The sequence below is a fragment of the Notolepis coatsorum genome (assembly GCF_963971535.1).
Source record: "Notolepis coatsorum genome assembly, chromosome: 2".
NCBI classification, from domain to species: Eukaryota; Metazoa; Chordata; class Actinopteri; order Aulopiformes; family Paralepididae; genus Notolepis; species Notolepis coatsorum.
In genome coordinates, this window is record NC_140166.1 from 163494711 (window position 1) to 163518765 (window position 24055).

General features: G+C 47.1%; 1 protein-coding gene across 1 annotated transcript in view; it reads right to left on the minus strand.

The window, feature by feature from the left end:
- The window catches only part of ghrhrb (growth hormone releasing hormone receptor b), a gene marked incomplete at its 3' end in the record, with an annotated part of 186751 nt that overhangs the window by 16743 nt on the left and 145953 nt on the right, over window positions 1–24055 (minus strand). The window contains exon 6 of the mRNA XM_084308376.1: window positions 20197–20329. Within this exon, the coding sequence (XP_084164502.1) occupies window positions 20197–20329 (133 nt within the window). The remainder of the gene's footprint in view (window positions 1–20196; window positions 20330–24055) is intronic.

Below are 24055 nucleotides of genomic sequence, written 5' to 3' on the forward strand. Positions count from 1 at the left end.
TCTGCATGGAGGGACAGCCATCAGCCCAGAGACGAGACTCTGCGCTGTGATTTGCTCGGGGCATTATTGTTTGTGAGGAAATGTATGAGTCTGTGGTTGATGATCATACAGAGGATTTTTCCAAGGTTGCTGTTGACACAGATCCCAGATCCCCAGATATAATTGTGTCCTGTAGTTCTGGTAGTCTTTTATGGTTGACTCTATGCTTTGTAGTTTTTAAATGTTACTTGTCCTTTCGGACAAGTTGTGTTTTTGTAGGTTTTTATTGATTTTTGCTACCGGGCAGTCCGGTAGAGAGAGAGATAGAGGAGGAATGGGAGATAGAGCGGGGAAGATCACCGGGTCCGGGAGTCGAACCCGGGTCGGCCGTGTTGCACCGTGGTGCTGTATGCGGTGCGCCACTCGGGCGCCCCTAGGCTTTGTAGTTTATCTTGTATGTGTTTCTGCTGTTCATTATTTTGTATTGGGCTAAAGAGATTTGAGAAGTGGTTTACCCATATGTCTCCATTTTGGATGGGTAGCTCCTCATGGTGTTGTTTGTTTAGTTTGTTCCAGTTTTCCCAGAAGTTGTTTGTTTTTATAGATTCCTCTATATCCTGTAGCTGGTTTCTAATGTGTTGGTCCCTTTTTTGTAGTGTCTCAATGTTTCACTGTATTGAAGAGGTGTGTTCTGGTTCTCTGGGTCTCTGTATTTTTGGTTTGATAGGTTCCTTAATTTCTTCCTGAGATTTTTACAATCATTATCATACCATTTGTCATGCATATTTAAATTGTTCCTCGCTTTCCTATTTGAGGCCTTTAGGTTGGATACAGCCTCCTTGTAAGGTCAAATATATTATTGAGGTTTTCTACCGCCCCGTTTACACTTTTGCTGTTGTTTTGGAAGTTTTTTCCCAGGAATTGGACATTTTGTAGCTTGATAGCAGTTTGGAATGCTTCTATACTACCTTCTTTCCATTTGTAGTATTTTTTAATAGTGTGTAGTTTGTTTGGTTTTGATACTTCCTGGTTGGGTGTTGATCTGTTCAGATAGACAGTGGTTTTGCTGTGGTCTGACAGGGGTGTTAGTGGGCTGACTGTGAATGCTCTGAGAGACACTAGGCTGTGGTCAGTGATAAAGTAATCTACTGTACTGTACCAGGGATTAGCTGTATGTGTACCTACCATAAGAGTCCCCTCGGAGCCTACCGTTGACTATGCACAGTCCCAGCGAGCGACAGAGCTGTAGGAGTTGTGACTCATGTTATTTGATCATATATTGACCACAAGCCTGGAATTGGTTGATTTCGTCCTCTAGGATGGAGAACATGTCCTCCTTATAATATGGAGATTTGATTGGGGGAATGTAAGTGGCACACAGGAAGCTCCAGGAGGGGAAAAGGTAGAATCTGGAGTGTTGCAGCCTGTGCATATGTCTGATATGCTCTTTGTGGGGGGGTGCAACAGGTCTTCTGGGTGTAGCTCTGGGTGAGGTATTCGTACCTCTGTTGCTCCTGTAGGATGTGTTGGGTCTGCGGTTGAGTGTGACGTCTTTCAGGGTCTTTGCGAAGTTAGGGACTGTTCTTTTGAAGATGTGAACAGTGTCGTACAGGCTGTGCTGGTCCAGGGTGGGGTGGGATGCCAAGTAGACGCTCTTAATTAAGTGCTCCATTTGCACTTGCCTGAGCTCAAACTGTGAGCATATCTCCTTCAACTCAGTGAGCCAGTACTGTTCCGTTGTGAGTTGGTCTTCTGTGTTTTCACTGGAGATGGTTTTCTTTAGTGCACTCTCTCTGATTCTGGTGAAGTCTTTTTCAGATGGACTTGTGTTGCCCTGGACTATTACTGTTCCTGTATTGTAGAAGTGTACAATCATTTGGTTCTCATCTGTGGTTATCTGGGGTTATCTGTCCAGGTGGTTCAAACTGATCGAACTGATTTCTATCCTGTTTATAATTTTAGATGTTTTAAAGGGGAACTATTTTACTATTTCTTTCACTATTTGGGCACTTTTACACAATTCCTGTGAGTCTATGGAACACCTCTGTAATATATATATTTTTTTTATTCATTGTTTTGTATTTCTAATCAAGTCCTCAAAAACAGCATTTTTCTACCTCAAGATCTCGAGCTGTTTTGAGCCTGGGCTGCAGGGCGGCTCCTAAACCACTGCGGAGCGTCGTCTTCGCCTGAACATTAACATGCAGCAGTGACTATATGACATCACATATAGGCACATTTTCAAACGACTCAGTTCAGTGAGGGTGAATATTGTGAGAGGAGAATTGGAAGAATGCGCCAATATGAGAATTTTGAGACATAGATCATATTAATATAAGTTCACATAGCTAGGAAACAATGCTAAACACTCAAAAAGGCCATTTATAAGATAGTTCCCCTTTAACTAAAATGTCAGTATTGTTAAGTTTTTGGTTTATGAAGTAGGCCTCTTGGAGGCGACAGTGGTTCGGGAGGTAGAGCAGTCGACTGGTAATCCGGAGGTTCCCGGTTCGATTCCCACTCCTCCCGGGCAACATGTCGAAGTGTCCTTGAGCAAGACACTTAACCCCGAACTGCTACTGATGAGCAGGCTGGCACCTTGCATGGTTGCCTCTGCCGTCAGTGTGTGAATGTGTGAGTGAATGGGTAAAATGTGAGGAAAGAATTGCTAAGCGCTTTGGATAAAAGCTCTATATAAAAGCCATTTACAATTTACCTCTCTCAGTCCAGTGGTACTCTCTCTCTCTCTCTCTCTCTCTCTCTGTCTCATCCTTCTTAATGAGTCACACTGATGTGCTGATGACGGCTGCCTCCTCCACTGGGCTCTATAGGGATGCTTCACTTTCCCGCCAAGCCGCGCCTCTCAGAAGAAGAGGACGGGGGTGAGACACATTACTGCCCACCCAGGGGCTTTTCTCCATCGCCATCAGCAGCGCTCCGATGTGACTCAGCGTCCTGCACCTCACAAACATAATAACAAGTCCCTCTCTTATTAACCTCTTAAGCCCTAGCCCTATTTTCTGAAAATCCGCCTAAGAATACATACCAGGCGTGATCAACAAACCGTGAATGAAATCTACTGTAAGTACAGTTACTTCTTTATAACTTCTCTCTTCTCTCCTTCCTTTCTAAAACACTTGAACGTGCTGTATCCAACCAACTTACTGCTTATCTCTTACAGAATGACCTCCTAGACCCTAATCAGTCAGGCTTCAGGACTGGCCACTCCACAGAAACGGCCCTCATTGCAGTTACAGAGGCACTTCACTTAGCAAAAGCGAAAGGCCTCTCCTCTGTCCTGATTCTCCTATATCTATCTGCAGCCTTCGACACAGTCAACCATCAGATCCTCCTCGCGGCCCTCGTAGGAATGAGAGTGGCTGGCTCTGCGCTGACATGGCTGACATCATACCTCAATGACCGCTCCTACCAAGTGTCATGGAGAGGGACCCTGTCGGCCACCCGCCCCCCTGCGGACGGGTGTCCCCCAGGGCGGACCCCTTCTCTTCTCCCTCTACACTAAATCACTGGGTAACATTATCACGTCTCATGCCTTCTCGTATCATTGTTATGCCAATGATACTCAACTCTTCCTCTCCTTCCCTCCCTCAGATATCTACATCTCTGAGCCGATCTCGGCATGTCTGTCCGACATCTCCGCCTGGATGACGACCAACCACCTCAAACTGAACCTAAGCAAAACAAAATTGCTCCACCTGCCGGACAAATCCTCCCCCCTGACCGACCTTTCCATCACAGTCGAGAATGCAGCTGTGACCGTGTCCCCGACCGCCAAGAACCTTGGTGTTGTCCTCGACAACCAGTTGAACTTCTCCGCTCACATCGCAGCGACAACCAGAACCTGCAGATTCCTCCTGAGCAATGTCGGAAGGATCTGCCCCTTCCTGACAAAAGAAGCCACCCAACTCCTCGTCCAATCAACAGTCATCTCCCGCCTCTACTACTGCAACGCATTCAGAACGCAGCGGCCCGCCTGATCTCAAACCTACCAAAGTCGGCCCATGTCACCCCACTCCTTAGGGACCTGCACTGGCTTGCCATTGCTGCACGAATCCGCTTCAAGGCCCTCAACCTGGCATACCGTGCGGCAAAGGGAACCGCTCCCGCCTACCTCCGGTCAATGGTCTCTAACTACACACCCTCAAGACCCCTACGGTCTGCATCTTCTGGCCGTCTCAGACCCACTCCTATCCGAGCTCCGGGAGGGTAATTTAATTTAATTTTATCATTACAAATTCCTATAATTCATTTAGTTATTATAATCAAATACACCCATAAGCGAAAAGGAGCAGGAAGAAGAATAAATTCTTATTTCTGCCCCATATCCAATTAAATAAAGTAAATTTGATAGTTGGCACATACAACCATTACTTGCACTAAAGTGCAAATTTAAACAAATTCAAAACAAAACAATTAGAACAAAAATGAGCAACAAATGAACAGCGCATACAACCATTCCTTGCACTAAAATGCTAATTTAAACAAATCCAAAACAAAACAACTAGAACAAAAACGAGCAACAAATGAACAATCAAACATGTAGAAAAGTAAAAGATAAGAAAAAGATAACTCCAGAGTCTAATCCTTTTCGTAGTCTTCATTTGCCTAATTATTTTCATCTTATACATTTTTTTTAATTGATAAGTATTTGTACATCCCTTTAGGTCATTGTGGAGACAATTCCACATTTGTATTCCTATCACTGAAGGACACATCTGCTTCTGAGTGGTCCGTGCAAACTGATGTTTAAAATCAAATTTCCTCCTGCTATCCCCACTTTCTGAACTACATACAAAGGAGAACGTACGGTTATGTATATAACCATAGTTATATGAGCATAGTGACGCTCTGTAGTACTGCAATACTCATACCCATATCAGTATTAGCACTGAATAAATGTTCACATGCACCTTTACATACCTCATCTGCCTGGCCACACCCCCATCCGCTCCTCTACATAAGCAGGGGTGTGGCCATACTAACAGCTCCTTCCCAAGTCTTTCACCACAAAGGCAAGACCACGGGGTCCTCAGTGAGTCCGACGCAGAGCGTCACTATGCTCATATAACTATGGTTATATACATAACCGTACATTATATATCGCATAGCTCCGCTCTGCGTCTACTGCAATACAGGAGCTGAGCAGAGCGGAAGCTCGACAAATGTAACCGCTGAGGCCCCCCACAACCATCAGAACCGGGGAGGACCCGAGCCACACCAACCATCAGATCCTCCTCAAGGCCCTCGTAGGAATGAGAGTGGCTGGCTCTGCGCTGACATGGCTGACATCATACCTCAATGACCGCTCCTACCAAGTGTCATGGAGAGGGACCCTGTCGGCCACCCGCCCCCCTGCGGACGGGTGTCCCCCAGGGCGGACCCCTTCTCTTCTCCCTCTACACTAAATCACTGGGTAACATTATCACGTCTCATGCCTTCTCGTATCATTGTTATGCCAATGATACTCAACTCTTCCTCTCCTTCCCTCCCTCAGATATCTACATCTCTGAGCCGATCTCGGCATGTCTGTCCGACATCTCCGCCTGGATGACGACCAACCACCTCAAACTGAACCTAAGCAAAACAAAATTGCTCCACCTGCCGGACAAATCCTCCCCCCTGACCGACCTTTCCATCACAGTCGAGAATGCAGCTGTGACCGTGTCCCCGACCGCCAAGAACCTTGGTGTTGTCCTCGACAACCAGTTGAACTTCTCCGCTCACATCGCAGCGACAACCAGAACCTGCAGATTCCTCCTGAGCAATGTCAGAAGGATCTGCCCCTTCCTGACAAAAGAAGCCACCCAACTCCTCGTCCAATCAACAGTCATCTCCCGCCTCGACTACTGCAACGCACTGCTTCCTGGCCTCCCGGCCACTGCCACCAAGCATCTTCAACTCATTCAGAACGCAGCGGCCCGCCTGATCTCAAACCTACCAAAGTCGGCCCATGTCACCCCACTCCTTAGGGACCTGCACTGGCTTGCCATTGCTGCATGAATCCGCTTCAAGGCCCTCAACCTGGCATACCGTGCGGCAAAGGGAACCGCTCCCGCCTACCTCCGGTCAATGGTCTCTAACTACACACCCTCAAGACCCCTATGGTCTGCATCTTCTGGCCGTCTCAGACCCACTCCTATCCGAGCTCCGGGAGGGTAATTTAATTTAATTTTATCATTACAAATTCCTATAATTCATTTAGTTATTATAATCAAATACACCCATAAGCGAAAAGGAGCAGGAAGAAGAATAAATTCTTATTTCTGCCCCATATCCAATTAAATAAAGTAAATTTGATAGTTGGCACATACAACCATTACTTGCACTAAAGTGCAAATTTAAACAAATTCAAAACAAAACAATTAGAACAAAAATGAGCAACAAATGAACAGCGCATACAACCATTCCTTGCACTAAAATGCTAATTTAAACAAATCCAAAACAAAACAACTAGAACAAAAACGAGCAACAAATGAACAATCAAACATGTAGAAAAGTAAAAGATAAGAAAAAGATAACTCCAGAGTCTAATCCTTTTCGCAGTCTTCATTTGCCTAATTATTTTCATCTTATACATTTTTTTTAATTGATAAGTATTTGTACATCCCTTTAGGTCATTGTGGAGACAATTCCACATTTGTATTCCTATCACTGAAGGACACATCTGCTTCTGAGTGGTCCGTGCAAACTGATGTTTAAAATCAAATTTCCTCCTGCTATCCCCACTTTCTGAACTACATACAAAGGAGAACGTACGGTTATGTATATAACCATAGTTATATGAGCATAGTGACGCTCTGTAGTACTGCAATACTCATACCCATATCAGTATTAGCACTGAATAAATGTTCACATGCACCTTTACATACCTCATCTGCCTGGCCACACCCCCATCCGCTCCTCTACATAAGCAGGGGTGTGGCCATCCAACAGCTCCTTCCCAAGTCTTTCACCACAAAGGCAAGACCACGGGGTCCTCAGTGAGTCCGACGCAGAGCGTCACTATGTAAGGGATAATGTATGGCTACGAGGTCATTGTCGCAAAATAATTGACCGACACGGAGTTTAAAATACAGAGGCGCCGCGCCGAGGTGTTTTAAACGTAGTGAAGGTCAATTATTTTGCGACAATGACCGAGTAGGCTATACATTATCCCGCTTATTACATGGCTAACTTACTAACAATATACCTAATTCATTTGACAAATCGCAGTTGTTCTGTGGCTCTGTCAGCCCAAATAAAGTGATTATTATTATCGCGGGCAGCCTCTGTGTTCTGGCTCCGCTGTGTTCTGTCTCCAATAGTATCGCTCGTCGCTCCGCCCCCTGTCATCGCCGGCACGGCAGTGTCTAATTGCACTGAAACAGTGTGTCAGTGGGCTTGATTGCGAACAGCTGCGCTCTGCGGTCATTATTGAAAAATCTGCGGTCATTATTGAAAAATAATGACCGCAGTCGGGGGGCTGTTGACCAATCACAAGCAAGCATTTCGGCGAATGTGAAAACGCCATGTAATAAGCTCATATAACTATGGTTATATACATAACCGTACATTATATATCGCATAGCTCCGCTCTGCGTCTACTGCAATACAGGAGCTGAGCAGAGCGGAAGCTCGACAAATGTAACCGCTGAGGCCCCCCACAACCATCAGAACCGGGGAGGACCCGAGCCACTCAAACGCACAGGGTGAGCAGACCGTGGGACTTACCCACGACTACACAAACGCCCAACCCACATGCCACTAGGGAACGAACGGAAGGAACAAAACCCCCGTTACAACCCCTAATATCAAGGGGTCAAGAGCAAAAGCCCAACCCCGTGGCAAGTCCGTAGCAGCGGAGCGCGAAGGAGGTCCCAGACCCAGGAAGGGACTGCCGGAGCCTGGAGAGGCCAGCATCGAGACCCCACCAGGCGGTCACTATGTGACACCACCCCCCACATCGCCAGCGTATTCTGACAGGGCCCGTCCAAGAGCAGGCCCTTCCCCCCTACAGCACGCCGCCCCGAAGCACTCAAGACGCTACACCCACAGCGGGAGCAGGAAGCGCACCGGGGAGACGACCCCCAAAAGAGGTCGACCCCTCAATCCAGGAAACAGGCCACTCGACCTGAGCCTGGAGCACTGCGGACTAGATAGGAGCCAAAGGGGTCTGCTGAAACAGCACCCCAGCGGAAGGGGCGTATGCTGGCATGTTGTGCACCATGTCGCAGCCTCCACAAAAACCCCTCGACTCTCTAGAGGGGCCGAGGCAGAGAAGGCTGACATGATTGGCAGATGTCATGAAAGATGCGGGGGCACACTCACAGGTAGACGGGGCCAAACCCGGCCTACCCCGAGAGTTGCCTTCGCTACCAACACACCAGGGAACCAACCACCCCCTTGGTTCTAACATGAGGCGGTTGTTCCTATAACCCCCCAAGAAAAAACTCCAAAACACAACTGCGGGTATACACTGGCTATATCGCAGTACAAGTGTTTCAGTTTTCAAAAAGGGGTTAACCCAGGCCAACGGGTTGACGAAAAGAATTTCGAACCCGGGCCCGGCTGACCAGGATGTACACAGGGATGCCAGAGGAGTTCTACAAGAACCACCTCAACAGCCCCCTCCCAGCCCTGCCTAAGCAGGAGAAGAGAGGGGTGAAAAAGAATGGAGAAGGACCAGGCTCCCTCAGCACAGCGCAAGGTACAACACAACATGGACCAAGCAACAGTGAGGGGTAACACGTAGTAACATAACCACGAACATCTCCATAACGTCAAACCCTGCAACGCCCAGGCCGACCCGGCATTTTTCCCCCCGAAAAAAGCACAAGTCCCTCAGGGTACCAGAACAGCAGATCTGCGCTCCGGCGGACAACGGGTTAACTGACCTGGTCCGGCGTGACCAGAATCAGTCCCGTGCCCTAATCACGCCGCCATCCCCAGTCCCAGGAGGGGGGTAGGTACGCGTGTCGATCCAAAACATTATAGAGGGCGCCACCCAGACGGTCCCTTTCGTACCGCGCCCGGTGGCCCACCCCAAGGGCGTGAGACCCCTCTACCAATGCTTTGATCTATTCTGTTAACATTCCCCAGATATGAACGAGAATTCGTCGAGACAAGCCTAGTACACTGGCGCTCGGAAGAGACTAACTCCATCCCAGTTGCCCCATGAAAACGCTGTTTCAATGATGAGCAACCAAGGCGTGCAAGCCCATGCGTGGTTCCTATCAGAAGCACCCAGGGCCAGCACTATGTACACGTCGAGACCCAAAACATATCAATGGACATTCTAACAAGAACCCAGATACTGTTCCTCCAAGCCGCCTGGGAGAACGACAAGAAGACGCTTTTTTCACAGAAAAAAATACGGACATGGGTCCCATACGCGGCTGAGGGAAAACAACACCCCGTCAACCATGCTCCATAAAAGAGGGGACGGGGAGCAACGTACCCTATGACGGGGGGAAACACATGACTCAACAGACCATTACAGGCGAGGAGTCAGGGAACTCCCTAAACAATACCCTGTCAACCTGCTCCATAAAGGAGAGGACGGGGAACCCCCAGAGAGACTTCCCACGTGAGCAATACATTTAAAAGACATATTGCAACATTGAGCTATGTAACAATTGGACTAGGACTCTCCGAGGAGGAGGCTCTGAAACTCTGAGGAGGCTCCCTCACTGAGAGGGAGGATCTGAACTCACCGAGGAGGCTCTGAAACTCCCTGAGGAGGAGGCTCTGAAACTCCCTGAGGAGGAGGCTCTGACCAAATATACACACTACTAGTAGGGAGCAGAGCAGAAGAACAAATCGTCTCTACTGCGTTGCATCACCCACCAAGCTCAATATACATACAACAGAGCAGAACTTCTTTTTAAGTTCTACTCACCTTGACAATCTGAGGAGGAGGCTCTGAAACTCTGAAGAGGCTCCCTCACTGAGAGGGAGGGTCTGAACTCACAGGAGGCTCTGAAACTCCCTGAGGAGGAGACTCTGAAACTCCCTGTAACAGAGGTCCACAACATGGAGCCTGAATAACTCACGGAAGTCTAACCAATAGAAACGCGCCCAGTGACGTACTCTATGGCGGGGGGAATTCCGTGGCCCACCGCCCAATATGGCGTGGGACCAGGAAACTCCCTTCCCCCCCCTCCTTACCCTGTGACGCGCTGATCCAGCAACGTGACAGGAAGCCCGAAGGACAGGAGGTTTTAACCCCTGACCAATCAGAAAAAGGGGGGGGGACGTTTTACTTGTTCACCCCCTCATGAGCCCTCACCCCTGATACGATGCAATGACAAAGCAGAGCCATGACACCAGTCATAGCGTGCTACATGAAGCGTTAACAGCTTCACATAGACTCATGTGCGAACCTGCCATCTGAATTTTTCAAAGGAAGAAAAACACAGACCAAGAGAGGGCCCCTTTAAGGGCCCCGGTACAAGAGCTTACACATGTGACTTCTGTAGGCCAACACCTAACCCAGTTGTGGATCTTAACGACACACACAACCCTCCATCACAACAAAAAAGGCAAAAGTACACTCAAGAGGAACGCCGTTTTTCATAACGAGAGAAGACACAAGTCCTCGATTAAGTACTGGCCACAGGCCTTGCCAAGTCCACATGACAGCGACCAAACAATCTTTTCTAGAAAAAAATTGCTTCTCTAAGCAGGAGAACAACCCCAGCAGAAGCTGAGGGGTTACACCTAGGGATGTCCCGATCACGTTTTTTTGCTCCCGATCCGATCCCGATCATGTGATTTTGAGTATCTACCGATACCGATCTTTCCCGATCCAATCACAAAAAAATTATAAAATAAAACGTATTTTTTATTTTATTCTTTAAACTTTTTTTTTGTTATTCAAAAAACATGACCATGTTCACGTCTTAAAATAATACTGAGGCCTTAGTTTTGGTTTTAAATTGCATATCATCATTCATTTATTTATTGTCACACAGAGCAGAAGAATTTGGCCAAAACAAACCAATAGTATCCAGCTGCAGAACGGCAGACCAGCCACCCTCTCAGACCCAAACGCATTTCCTTTGATTTAATTATACATCAAATGATTTATGTCAAGGATTGCAATGCCTCGCTTGAATGAAGTTAACTTTTCACCTGGATAACGTCAACATTCAGGGTGAATGTAATGTGAGAAATTGGGATTAAAATATAAAAATTAAATACATTTTTTTTGGGTCTGAGAGTTTGGCTGGTCTGCCGTTCTGCTCTGTGTGACAATAAATTAATTAATGATGATATGCAATTTAAAAGCAAAACTAAGGCCTCAGTATGAGTTTAAGACGTGAACATGGTCATGTTTGTTGAATAAAAAAAAAAGTAAAAGAAAAAGAAAAGAAAAAATGCAGATTTTTTTTGATTTTTTTTTGCCGATCCCGATCTTCGGAAAATCACGTGATCGGCCCCGATCCCGATCACATGGTCGGATCGGGACATCCCTAGTTACACCGTATCCCCACAAACATAGTGAAACAATATATTGTAAACAAAATCATGTTTGAGGGGAGGGGGGGGGGGGGGCCCAGGGGAAAACCGGGGGGACCACTTCTCACCACCTTACCCCTGATACGACTCGGTTGAACAGGTACAGCCCTGTTAATATGTGAACATGCCACCTGTTTATTGTCATCACAAGCTGAGAGAAGGACTCACCCCTCGATCACATGCCACTATGCATAGCTTTGCAGGGTTATTAACCCAGCTAGTTGTGAGCTCAACTACGTTGCCTAATGTTACATGAACACACAACTTCTCATCATACACAAAACCAGTTAATTTTTACTCACGTAAAAAACAACGCAGAGAGAGAAACCTATACCAGCGATCAAGACAATTCACATACAACACATGTCGCATCCCCAAATGTAGTGAAGCAACATACGTTTTGGAAAAAAACATCGTTATTACAAAACATTCAGAAGGGAAGGAAGGAAGAGGCGTTAAGTGTCCAAAGGACCCTTACCTGCACCGATGAATGCAGGCTGAGAGGACCGCAACACTGGTCTCCACGTTGACGAAAGTCCTCACTGGCGGGGCAAAAGAAGCTAAGACGCCCCCCTCCAACAGCCGATCATGGTGTACGGCTGATTACATCCTCTGTCAAAGATGATGTCGTAGTCAGAGTGTTATGGCCTGCTATTCTCACGGCTAATGTTCAACGATGTAGCATAAGCTAACAGCGGAGCAACAGCTAACTCCAGGCTAACTGGTAGCATCAGGCTAACGTTCCCAGCCGAGCGAGCATACAGAGCTAGCACCGCAGCTAACAGCTAACTGGCTAACAGGTAGCACAACCCAGCTAGAACGCAAGCCAAGCAGCTATCACCGAAACTGTACAACGAGAGAACAATATAGGCCAACACTTCAGACAGCCGCCGTCTGTCCCTCTCCTCATCCGAAGAGAGAAGAGTAAAGAAGTCAACACAGTTTTCATACAGTCAACATATTCTTAAATAATAGCGCTGCCCGAGGCTGGGCATACAGTCAACATATTCATAAATAATAGCGCTGCCCGAGGCTGGGCATGATACAGTCAACTGTCAACATATAGCAAGAGAGAGAGAGAGAGAGAGAGAGAGAGAGAGAGAGAGAGAGAGAGAGAGAGAGAGAGAGAGAGAGACACCACGGCGGGTGCAGCACAACAGAAGAGAGAGAGACAGAGAGACAGAGACACACCACGGCGGGTGCAGCACAACAGAAGTGAGAGAGACAGAGAGACAGAGAGACAGAGACCACGGCGGGAACTGAATAGATTGCATGAAAAACTCACCCTAACGCAGAATCAATGGCAAAGTTGGAAGGAGACGACGTCTACGCATTTTCCTACCGTGGAGATGAAAAAGTTCACCAGCATCCATGATATTGTCCCCCCGTTGGGATGAACTTGGGAGTCCTAGTTTATCTGCCACACGTTAGCACTTGATAGCGTAGCTAACGCTAGTTAGCTAACGCTAGTTAGCCTTTAGCTAAGCTACTAGCCGACATGGCTAGCCCAACTGAACCACACGTTAGCACTCGATGACGTAGCTAACGCTAGTTAGCTAGCGTTAGCTAACGCTAGTTAGCCTTTAGCTAAGCTATTAGCCGACATGGCTAGCCCAACTGAACCACACGTTAGCACTCGCTAACATAGCTAACCCTAGTTAGCTAGCGTTAGCTAACGCTAGTTAGCCTTTAGCTAAGCTACTAGCCGACATGGCTAGCCCGACTGAACCACACGTTAGCACTCGATAACGTAGCTAAAGCTAACTAGCTGTCCCTGCCTTTAGCTAAGCCGACATGGCTAGCCTGACTGAACTTTCTAACATGCAACAACTTTCATCTTCAGTCCATCTGCCGAACGACCGTCCTCTTCGTCTTGGCTGGCATAACCTCCAATGCTGCACGCGGTCCCGTGGAAATAGTCAGACGCACGCCGGCCGACTGTACCTTACCTGTAACCCCTCCCCTCGTTGAAACCAATAGTATATCTGCTGCAGAGCCGCAGAGCTCCAATAGTGTATCTGCAGAGCCACAGAGCTCCAATAGTATATCTGCAGAGCTGCAGAGCCCGGAAGCGTGAATATTAAAGGCAACCAACTTGTGTTCAGCTTTTCGTTCAGCGTTTCTCTGATTGGCCACACGGCCAATCAATCAATCCACTAGCACACGCCCTTGCGGCGCGGCAGAAGCGCTGGTCGAACCAGCGGTGTTCTGTTGTGTGACTGTATATGAGAGCGCGCCGCTGTCATTGAAGGGCTTCCTACAACAGAGCACCGCCGCTGCTGCTGCTGAAGCTGTATCAAGCCGGCGGCGGCGCACGAAAGCCGGGGATAAACCACCGCGTCGCCCCGCTGGCGCTTCAGGCTCAGCAGCCTCCACGGGCGAAATAACATATAACGTTACAGTTCCACACTGATGTACAGTGAGTGTCTAATATGGCTGTCGCGAAGTCATGCCTCTCCCTCTGACAATATCATAATGATGTGTTTTCTATATTATATCCACAATCATTCATCAAAAAAATTGTATGGGCTTTGATTAAACATGTAACCTACACCTACTGTAACTTACTGTACCTCTGCTTCCTACAGCACAGCAGGTAATGGCGTTAATCAATGGAACGCGAAACATAATAACGTTACGCTTTCTAGTTCAGCGCATTTCATAACTGTATGGGCTTTGTTTATACACGAGTGAATCTGGTAGTTGGTTGTTAAAAACGCGAAACATAATAACGTTACGCTTTCTAGTTCAGCGCATTTCATAGCGCTCCACTGCTACCGCAGCCCAACACAAGTGCGTTGGAACAGCAGCCACAAGTTGGTTGCCCGTGCTGCCGCTCGCGCGCGCTCCTTGGATTTCATTTGGGACGTGGGACGACTGCGCTTGCCTGCGCGTGGGGGCGGGGGGGCGAGGCCAATCAGAGAAAAGCTGAACACAAGTTGGTTGCCTTTAATATTCACGCAGCCCGGAACAAGTCAGACACATTCTACAAACGTCTAATGTGAAATATATAATCATATAAGCAAAACTAGATTTTAGGTCTGTGATGAAAAAAGGCCTCGCGGGAAAAATTATAATTTTTTTTTAAATTTAAATAAAAAAAAATAAAAATTTGGAGCCGGCTTTCGTAAGTCGTGTAGCCATTCCCCCCATAGCAACACAACTGGCGCTCGCATATCAAAACCATCACTCACCCGGAGAGGCAGCTAGCTCTCACAACAGCCGCGCGCCTCTCAAGCAAAGTCCAACTGCAGCAGCGGAGGTAATACCTGTCCAGCTGCAGCTTTGAGGAATGCAGGTGGTGATTAGGCCAGCGACGCGAGCCCCTAATACGAAAATGCCGGTGGAGGTCAGAATGATCATCATCTTCTAGACACCCCAGTGGCGAAGACATTATCGCTGTATTTCCTCGAAAATAGTGAGAGAGAAAACAAAGATATAATGACAACGTAGCTCCTTCATCGTAGCTCCTATTCCCTTCTTCAATATTTCAGCAATCTCAAAGTGTGGTACATGCAGGCACTTGATGTGGTGAAAACTAAGGAAGGAGCTGTTAGTATGGCCACACCCCTGCTTATGTAGAGGAGCAGATGGGGGTGTGGCCAGGCAGATGAGGTATGTAAAGGTGCATGTGAAAATGTATTCAGTGCTAATACTGATATGGAAGAGTATTGCAGTAGACGCAGAGCGGAGCTATGCGATATATAACCTCCTTTTCTCAGTCCTTGCCCCACAATGGTGGAATGAACTACCCACCCCAGTTAGGACAGCCGAAACCCGTCCAATCTTTCGCTGTCGACTAAAGACGCACTTCTTCAACCACTATCTAAAATAAAAAAATTTGAAAAAAAAGATATCTAACCCTAACTAACCTTACTGTCATGCACTTGTCCTAATAAACCAACCTACACTGTAGCACTCAACACTTTGATCAACATTGTTACTCAGCTGATAGAGATGTGCCCTTCCTGATGACTTGTCGTACAGAATTTGTAAGTCGCTTTGGATAAAAGCGTCAGCTAAATGACTAAATGTAAATGTAATAACGGAAACTGGTCCGCCATTTTTCATCAGATTGCAACGCGGATTTTTGCTAAACGTTCACAGAAAGGTAGATAAACTAACTGCATTCTAATTTATGCCAATAACGTTCAGTTTTGTGGTAGATAATCCCGAAAAATAACCTCTAGATGTCCTCTCCTCATATGACTACAAACAAAATGGCTGCACGCATTCAAAATGGCAGATATTCACTCACTTATGAATGCATTTCCAAAACGAATAGTTCACTAATAACACGTTTGGTAAACAAACGTATTGCTGAAAATATACACTATGACTGCTGTTGTGACATGGTTAGGGTCTTTACACATTTGGGAAAAAAAACACAACTTTGATGTGTTTTTCATACAGTCTGTAGAGATGGATTCATGGCTGGCGTTCGTCGGGCTTAAGAGGTTCAAATGTACGTATCAGCACAGAGACAAGGCTCTGCATGGAGGGATCAGCACAGAAGCCCCTTTCACTCTTTCATTAATGCCCCCCGCCCCCCCAATCACCACCCCCCCCGATCCCCGTCGGCCCGACCACACCCCCGCGCTCCATTCCTTTGTTATCATCTCACTCTCTCACCCTTTCTCACATTTATGTTCTCTTCTCTAATCCCTCTATCTCGCCTCAACATAGGATTTATCTTCTAAAAATTGCTACAAGGTTCCGATGAGAGATCTCTCTCCCCCTCTCTCTTTCTCTCACGCTCAGTCTCTCTCTCTCTCTCTCTCTCTCCCCCCTCCATCTCTCTCTCTCTCTCTCTCTCTCTCGCTCATACTCAGTCTATCTGTCTTTCCCTTTTTCTCAGTCTATCCCTCTCTCAGTCTCTCTATCTCTCTCAGTCTCTCTCTGTCTCTCTCTCCCTCGCTCAGTCTCTCCCTCTCTCCATCTCTCAGTCTCTCCCTCTCTCATCTCTCTCACTCAGTCTCTCTCTCTGTCTCTCCCTCTCTCTCTCTCTCTCTCTCTCTCTCTCTCTCTCTCTCTCTCTCTCTCTCTCTCTCTCTCTCTCTCTCTCTCTCTCTCTCTCTCAGTCTCTCTCTGTATCTTTCTCTCTCCATCTTTCTCCCTCCCTCCCTCTCTCTCTACAGTATTTCTCTGTCTCCCCCCCCCCCCCCCTCTCTCTCTCTCTCTCTCTCTACAGTATCTCTCTCTAACTCTCTCTACAGTATATATCTCTCTGTCTCTCTCTCTATCTCGCTCTACAGTATCTATATATATCTCTCTCTACAGTATATCTTTCTATCTCTACAGTATATCTCTCTATCTCTCTCTACAGTATATCTATCTCGCTCTACAGTATCGCTATATATATCTCTACAGTATATCTCTCTATCTCCCTACAGTATATCTCTCTCTGTCTCTCTCTCACCCTCTCTATCTTTCTCTCTACATTATCTATCTATGTCTCTCTCTCTCTCTCCCTCCCCCTCTCTCTGTCTCTTCCTCCCTCTCACTCTCTACAGTATCTCTCCCTCCCTCTCTCTCTCTCCCTCTACAGCAGGGGTCTCAAACTCGCGGCCCGCGGGCCAATTGCGGCCCGAGGGTTGATATTTTGCTGCCCCCTACTTGACATCAAAGTGTAGTGTTAATGCGGCCCGCGCCCTACTGTTTCCCGAGATGTTGCGCGAGAGTTGGACGTTTTATTTATTTTATCACTTGTAGGCTACCATAGCGCAGGCTCATGACAGCAACGTTATGTTAGTGACTTAGTTGAAACGTGATTCCGGAGTGATATCAAGTAAAGTGGAAGACAAATGCATCCTCGCTATCTCCTCTGACTGCGAGCAGTGCTCTGCATAAGCGGCTGGCTGCACTGTCTGCCACATGTCTGTTGTCTGTGTCTGTGTACGGGTCTGGTCCAATCACATTCAGCATCCCGTCAGCGTTCCCCCCCTCACCCACAGTTTGCGAATCAGATGCAGAGTAGGGGAGTAGGGCAGGTCTTCACGGAATGCAAGTCGTCTCTCTCTTTCAGTCCGAGTCAGTTGGCAGGCTGGCAGCGCATCTACAGTAAACTCGCTCCCAGTTTTATCTCCGTGAGATAAATGTAGTTACTAGCCATTTTCAAAGATGGTCAGTAAAAGAAAAGTCGACTGCAATTCAAAGGTGAATGGACTGAAAAATATGCATTCATCCTGAGTCCCAGCACCAAACCAATGTGACTATATGCCAAGAAACGGTAGCTCTTCTGAATGGTGGCAATTTGAAAAGAATGTATGACTGAGTGATGGAGACCATGTTTGAAGGCAAACAAAAGCAAAGCCCCCTCAGATCGCACAGCAACCAGAATAACTGAAATACTGGCTGGTGATTTGATTAAACAGCTTTGTATTAGAATAAAAAAAAAATGCACAGTGCATTTCCATAGCTGTGGATGAATCCACTGACACCACTGAGAAGCCTATGTTCTGAAGAACCGTTCATGTTCTGAAGAACTGTTCATGTTCTGAAGAACTGTTCATGTTCTGAATGTTATTGCTAAGGATTGAGAAGATTGGATCAGTTGTACTTTTTTTTTGAATGCTTGAAACCCTTTTTTTGTGGAATATTTGATGCGGCCCAGCCTCACCCAGACTCTACCTCCAGCGGCCCCCAGGTAAATTGAGTTTGAGACCCCTGCTCTACAGTATCTCTCTCCCCCTATCCATCGCTCTCTGTACATTATCTCTCTGTCTCTCTCTCTCTCCCTCTCTCTCTATCTCTCTCTCTCTCTCATCCTTCCTAATGAGTCACACTGATGTGCTGATGACGGGTGCCTCCTCCACTGGGCTATGTAGGGATGCTTCACTTTCCCGCCAAGCCGTGCATAGAAGAGGACGGGGACGAGACACTCATCATTACTGCCCACCCAGGGGCTTTTCTCCGTCGCCATCAGCAGCGCTCCGATGTGACTCAACTTCCAGAGCGTCACAAACATAATAATAAGTCCCTCTCTTATTAAAATGTACGTCACAAAAGGTAAACACTGGTAATCTCCCCTGATAAATGTCTGGGTCATACTGCCGAATGAACAGAACCAGTGGAAAAGCAGTTCTTGACGTGAATGTCTATGATTAAATTATGACAGAGGATATAGTCACTAGATATGTGACACCGTTAGGGTTAGTGGATATGGAGCATCACTTGTGATCTTTGTTTCTGGCACATCATATCGACTGTTTTGGAATAAGCTGATAAATAATTTTTTAATAGTTTACTGTTCTTAACACTTTCAGTGCCCACCACGTGCCCACCACGTGATAAGGACGATTATCATGGAATATTTATATTTTCCTTGAAAACGAGGGCTTTTCAAAATGCTATAAAACGGAAATGAACCGATAAAAAAACAATCCGCTTCGACAATGTTGACTGGAAAACGAGTCATTGATAAGCGACGGGCAGATTAGACACACAGCCATAATTTAAAACATAGATTAGGCGTTATTAACGCTAACATTGAAGTGGATGGTGGGCATTTGGCACTGAAAGTGTTATGACCGAATATTCAAAGATTAACCCCCCCCCCCCCCCCAGCACAAAGAAAAAAAGAAAACACGAAATTGTAGGGCGGCTGGGTGGCGTAGCGGAACTTGCGCTCGTCACCAATGCAAGAGACTCTGGTATCGAATCCCAGTCTCAGCATTGCCTTCGACTTGGGCCGGCTGTCGTACTGGCTCATTTGACAGAGTCAGCGGGTGGAAAGTCGATGGGTGAGGATTGGACGTTGTGGACAGCGACTCCTACAGGTCGGTTGGGTGACGCCTGCACAGCAGAGACAGGAAGTATCGGGGGCAGCGTGAGCCTCCCACGCGTTACTCCTCGCCACTGAGAGTCCACGCTGTCTGGTGAAAAGATGCGACAGGCTGCCTCCTCGTGTACCGGAGGGGACACGTGATGCAAGGCTTCTATCCTCACTACAACCAACCAGTGGGGGGCATAGTCTTGCAATGTTCAAGACAGGGGAGGGAAGAATTGGCAATACGAAATTGGGATGGGAGAAAAAATAGAAAATGAGGAGAAAAAGTGGATCCAAAACACGAAATTGTTATTTTCTGTTTCAGTTTAAATTCAGTTAAAATGTTCAGTTTCAGTTCAATTCAGTTATTCTTTTTAATAGAATGGGTCATTAAAATCAAAGGGTATTGCACATAAATAGGCACTTCAGATAATCCTTCAGAACGTTGATCGGCTCAGCTGACCGACAATAAATCAAAATGACACCGTTCACCATCGTGGCCTATAATAACTGCATTGCATTCAACAATCAACCGGTTTTAATAAACAAACAGAAACAGTAGCATGTGCATCTTTTAGATAAATTAGGCTATGAAAATTAGGCTGCCTCTAAATATAAAAATGTATTAAATAAGAATGGTTTGCTTCACATAAAAAATTATGTATATATATATTTTTCGACTCTGACATGAAAATCGAATGTGGAGACTGGCACGACTATTCGAACATTAGAAAATTAGAACTCATCTCTAATGCGCAGTGGGATCTCATGACATCACACTTTATGCGCAGTGGGATCTCATGACATCACACTTTATGCGCAGTGGGATCTCATGACATCACACTTTATGCACAGTGGGATCTCATGAAATCACACTTTATGCGCAGTGGGATCTCATGACATCACACTTTACGATGCCACACACTCACCGTGGACATGAAGCAGTGGTCCAGGTTCTCGTCGGAGAAGAGCACCCCGTCTTTGATGAAGACGGCACTGGCCCTCAGGATGAAGGAGGAGAACAGGTTGATGTGGATGTAGTTCCTGGTGCAGTGGAACTTCCTGGAGGACAGCAAGGCATCTAGTCAGCATTATACCTTTTACAATCAACAGTAATGATATTAACTAGTGCTGTCAGGTGATTACATTTTTTTATCTAATTAATTACAGGATTTGTAATTAATTAATCTAATTAATTACATTTGAATCGCATAACCATTTTAGGCCTGATATTCTATATTCTATAATCATATTTCAAATTGCATGTGGCCGGATGGCAGAATTCAGTACTGTATCTACAAAACCTTCTGTTTAATCATCTTCCCTTTATTCATTTGTTTAGATTTTTCAGGTCTGGTAAATGTTTGCATGGTGTTATTATTCACAGTCAAAAAAAATTAAAAATTATGTAATTGATATTCTCATTTGGTTCATTACAATTTACTCAAGCCTAGTAACAGACACTGGATGCACGACGAGGACTCCGAGTTCTTTAATTACAGATGGCTTGTTTATTGATGCAAATTCTTGAATGAGGCTAGCGGAGCTAGTTAGCATCATAGCATCACGTTTATCACCACCTTAGAACTACAATGCAGGAAATAATAACAATCAATATTCATACAATTCAGTCAATAGAATTACAAAAACAAAACGAAAAGTGTGAATAAGCTCTACTAACCACTTTGGCCTGCTTGCAGCTCAATGGGATGAAAATGAAAATCTATCTTTTTGTCTGACTCTAGACTAGACTGTGAGCGCCTTTCTCATAATGTTGGCGTGTTCCTTTAAAACGATGCCAGCTCCTAAACAGTGTCAGAATCAATACTTAAAATAACACTAGGCAAGCCTAGTTAAAACATATTTACTTATTTATTTTATTTAGAGTGGATGTCTCAAAAAACGTTCATGTTTATATGTTATGAAGCTATATAAGTCACAGTTGTTCTTGATCCTGTTGCTCTCTCTCTCTCCCTCCCTCTCATTTCCCCCTCTCCCTAGTCTCTCCTCTTATTTCCCCCTCTCCCTAGTCTCACCTCTTGTTTCCCCCTCTCCCTAGTCTCTCCTCTTGTTTCCCCTTCTCCCTAGTCTCTCCTCTTGTTTCCCCCTCTCCCTAGTCTCTCCTCTTGTTTCCCCCTCTCCCTAGTCTCTCCTCTTGTTTCCCCTTCTCCCTAGTCTCTCCTCTTGTTTCCCCTTCTCCCTAGTCTCTCCTCTTGTTTCCCCTTCTCCCTAGTCTCTCCTCTTGTTTCCCCCTCTCCCTAGTCTCTCCTCTTGTGTCCCCCTCTCCCTAGTATCTCCTCTTGTTTCCCCTTCTCCCTAGTCTCTCCTCTTGTTTCCCCCTCTCCCTAGTCTCTCCTCTTGTTTCCCCTTCTCCCTAGTCTCTCCTCTTGTTTCCCCATCTCCCTAGTCTCTCCTCTTGTTTCCCCCTCTCCCTAGTCTCTCCTCTTGTTTCCCCCTCTCCCTAGTCTCTCCTCTTGTTTCCCCCTCTCCCTAGTCTCTCCTCTTGTTTCCCCCTCTCCCTAGTCTCTCCTCTTGTTTCCCTCTCTCCCTAGTCTCTCCTCTTGTTTCCCCCTCTCCCTAGTCTCTCCTCTTGTTTCCCCCTCTCCCTAGTCTCTCCTCTTGTTTCCCCCTCTCCCTAGTCTCTCCTCTTGTTTCCCCTTCTCCCTAGTCTCTCCTCTTGTTTCCCCCTCTCCCTAGTCTCTCCTCTTGTTTCCCCCTCTCCCTAGTCTCTCCTCTTGTTTCACCTTCTCCCTAGTCTCTCCTCTTGTTTCCCCCTCTCCCTAGTCTCTCCTCTTGTTTCCCCCTCTCCCTAGTCTCTCCTCTTGTTTCCCCCTCTCCCTAGTCTCTCCTCTTGTTTCCCCCTCTCCCTAGTCTCTCATCTTGTTTCCCCCTCTCCCTAGTCTCTCCTCTTGTTTCCCCTTCTCTCTAGTCTCTCCTCTTGTTTCCCCCTCTCTCTAGTCTCTCCTCTTGTTTCCCCCTCTCCCTAGTCTCTCCTCTTGTTTCCCCTTCTCCCTAGTCTCTCCTCTTGTTTCCCCCTCTCCCTAGTCTCTCCTCTTGTTTCCCCCTCTCCCTAGTCTCTCCTCTTGTTTCCCCCTCTCCCTAGTCGCTCCTCTTGTTTCCCCCTCTCCCTAGTCTCTCCTCTTGTTTCCCCCTCTCCCTAGTCTCTCCTCTTGTTTCCCCCTCTCCCTAGTCTCTCCTCTTGTTTCCCCCTCTCCCTAGTCTCTCCTCTTGTTTCCCCCTCTCCCTAGTCTCTCCTCTTGTTTCCCCCTCTCCCTAGTCTCTCCTCTTGTTTCCCCCTCTCCCTAGTCTCTCCTCTTGTTTCACCTTCTCCCTAGTCTCTCCTCTTGTTTCCCCATCTCCCTAGTCTCTCCTCTTGTTTCCCCCTCTCCCTAGTCGCTCCTCTTGTTTCCCCCTCTCCCTAGTCTCTCCTCTTGTTTCCCCCTCTCCCTAGTCTCTCATCTTGTTTCCCCCTCTCCCTAGTCTCTCCTCTTGTTTCCCCTTCTCTCTAGTCTCTCCTCTTGTTTCCCCCTCTCTCTAGTCTCTCCTCTTGTTTCCCCCTCTCCCTAGTCTCTCCTCTTGTTTCCCCTTCTCCCTAGTCTCTCCTCTTGTTTCCCCCTCTCCCTAGTCTCTCCTCTTGTTTCCCCCTCTCCCTAGTCTCTCCTCTTGTTTCCCCCTCTCCCTAGTCGCTCATCTTGTTTCCCCCTCTCCCTAGTCTCTCCTCTTGTTTCCCCCTCTCCCTAGTCTCTCCTCTTGTTTCCCCCTCTCCCTAGTCTCTCCTCTTGTTTCCCCCTCTCCCTAGTCTCTCCTCTTGTTTCCCCCTCTCCCTAGTCTCTCCTCTTGTTTCCCTCTCTCCCTAGTCTCTCCTCTTGTTTCCCCCTCTCCCTAGTCTCTCCTCTTGTTTCCCCCTCTCCCTAGTCTCTCCTCTTGTTTCCCCTTCTCCCTAGTCTCTCCTCTTGTTTCCCCTTCTCCCTAGTCTCTCCTCTTGTTTCCCCTTCTCCCTAGTCTCTCCTCTTGTTTCCCCCTCTCCCTAGTCTCTCCTCTTGTTTCCCCCACTCCCTAGTCTCTCCTCTTGTTTCCCCCTCTCCCTAGTCTCTCCTCTTGTTTCCCCCTCTCCCTAGTCTCTCCTCTTGTTTCCCCCTCTCCCTAGTCTCTCCTCTTGTTTCCCCTTCTCCCTAGTCTCTCCTCTTGTTTTCCCCTCTCCCTAGTCTCTCCTCTTGTTTCCCCCTCTCCCTAGTCTCTCCTCTTGTTTCCCCCTCTCCCTAGTCTCTCCTCTTGTTTCCCCCTCTCCCTAGTCTCTCATCTTGTTTCCCCCTCTCCCTAGTCTCTCCTCTTGTTTCCCCCTCTCCCTAGTCTCTCCTCTTGTTTCCCTCTCTCCCTAGTCTCTCCTCTTGTTTCCCCCTCTCCCTAGTCTCTCCTCTTGTTTCCCCCTCTCCCTAGTCTCTCCTCTTGTTTCCCTCTCTCCCTAGTCTCTCCTCTTGTTTCCCCCTCTCCCTAGTCTCTCCTCTTGTTTCCCCCTCTCCCTAGTCTCTCCTCTTGTTTCCCCTTCTCCCTAGTCTCTCCTCTTGTTTCCCCTTCTCCCTAGTCTCTCCTCTTGTTTCCCCTTCTCCCTAGTCTCTCCTCTTGTTTCCCCCTCTCCCTAGTCTCTCCTCTTGTTTCCCCCACTCCCTAGTCTCTCCTCTTGTTTCCCCCTCTCCCTAGTCTCTCCTCTTGTTTCCCCCTCTCCCTAGTCTCTCCTCTTGTTTCCCCCTCTCCCTAGTCTCTCCTCTTGTTTCCCCTTCTCCCTAGTCT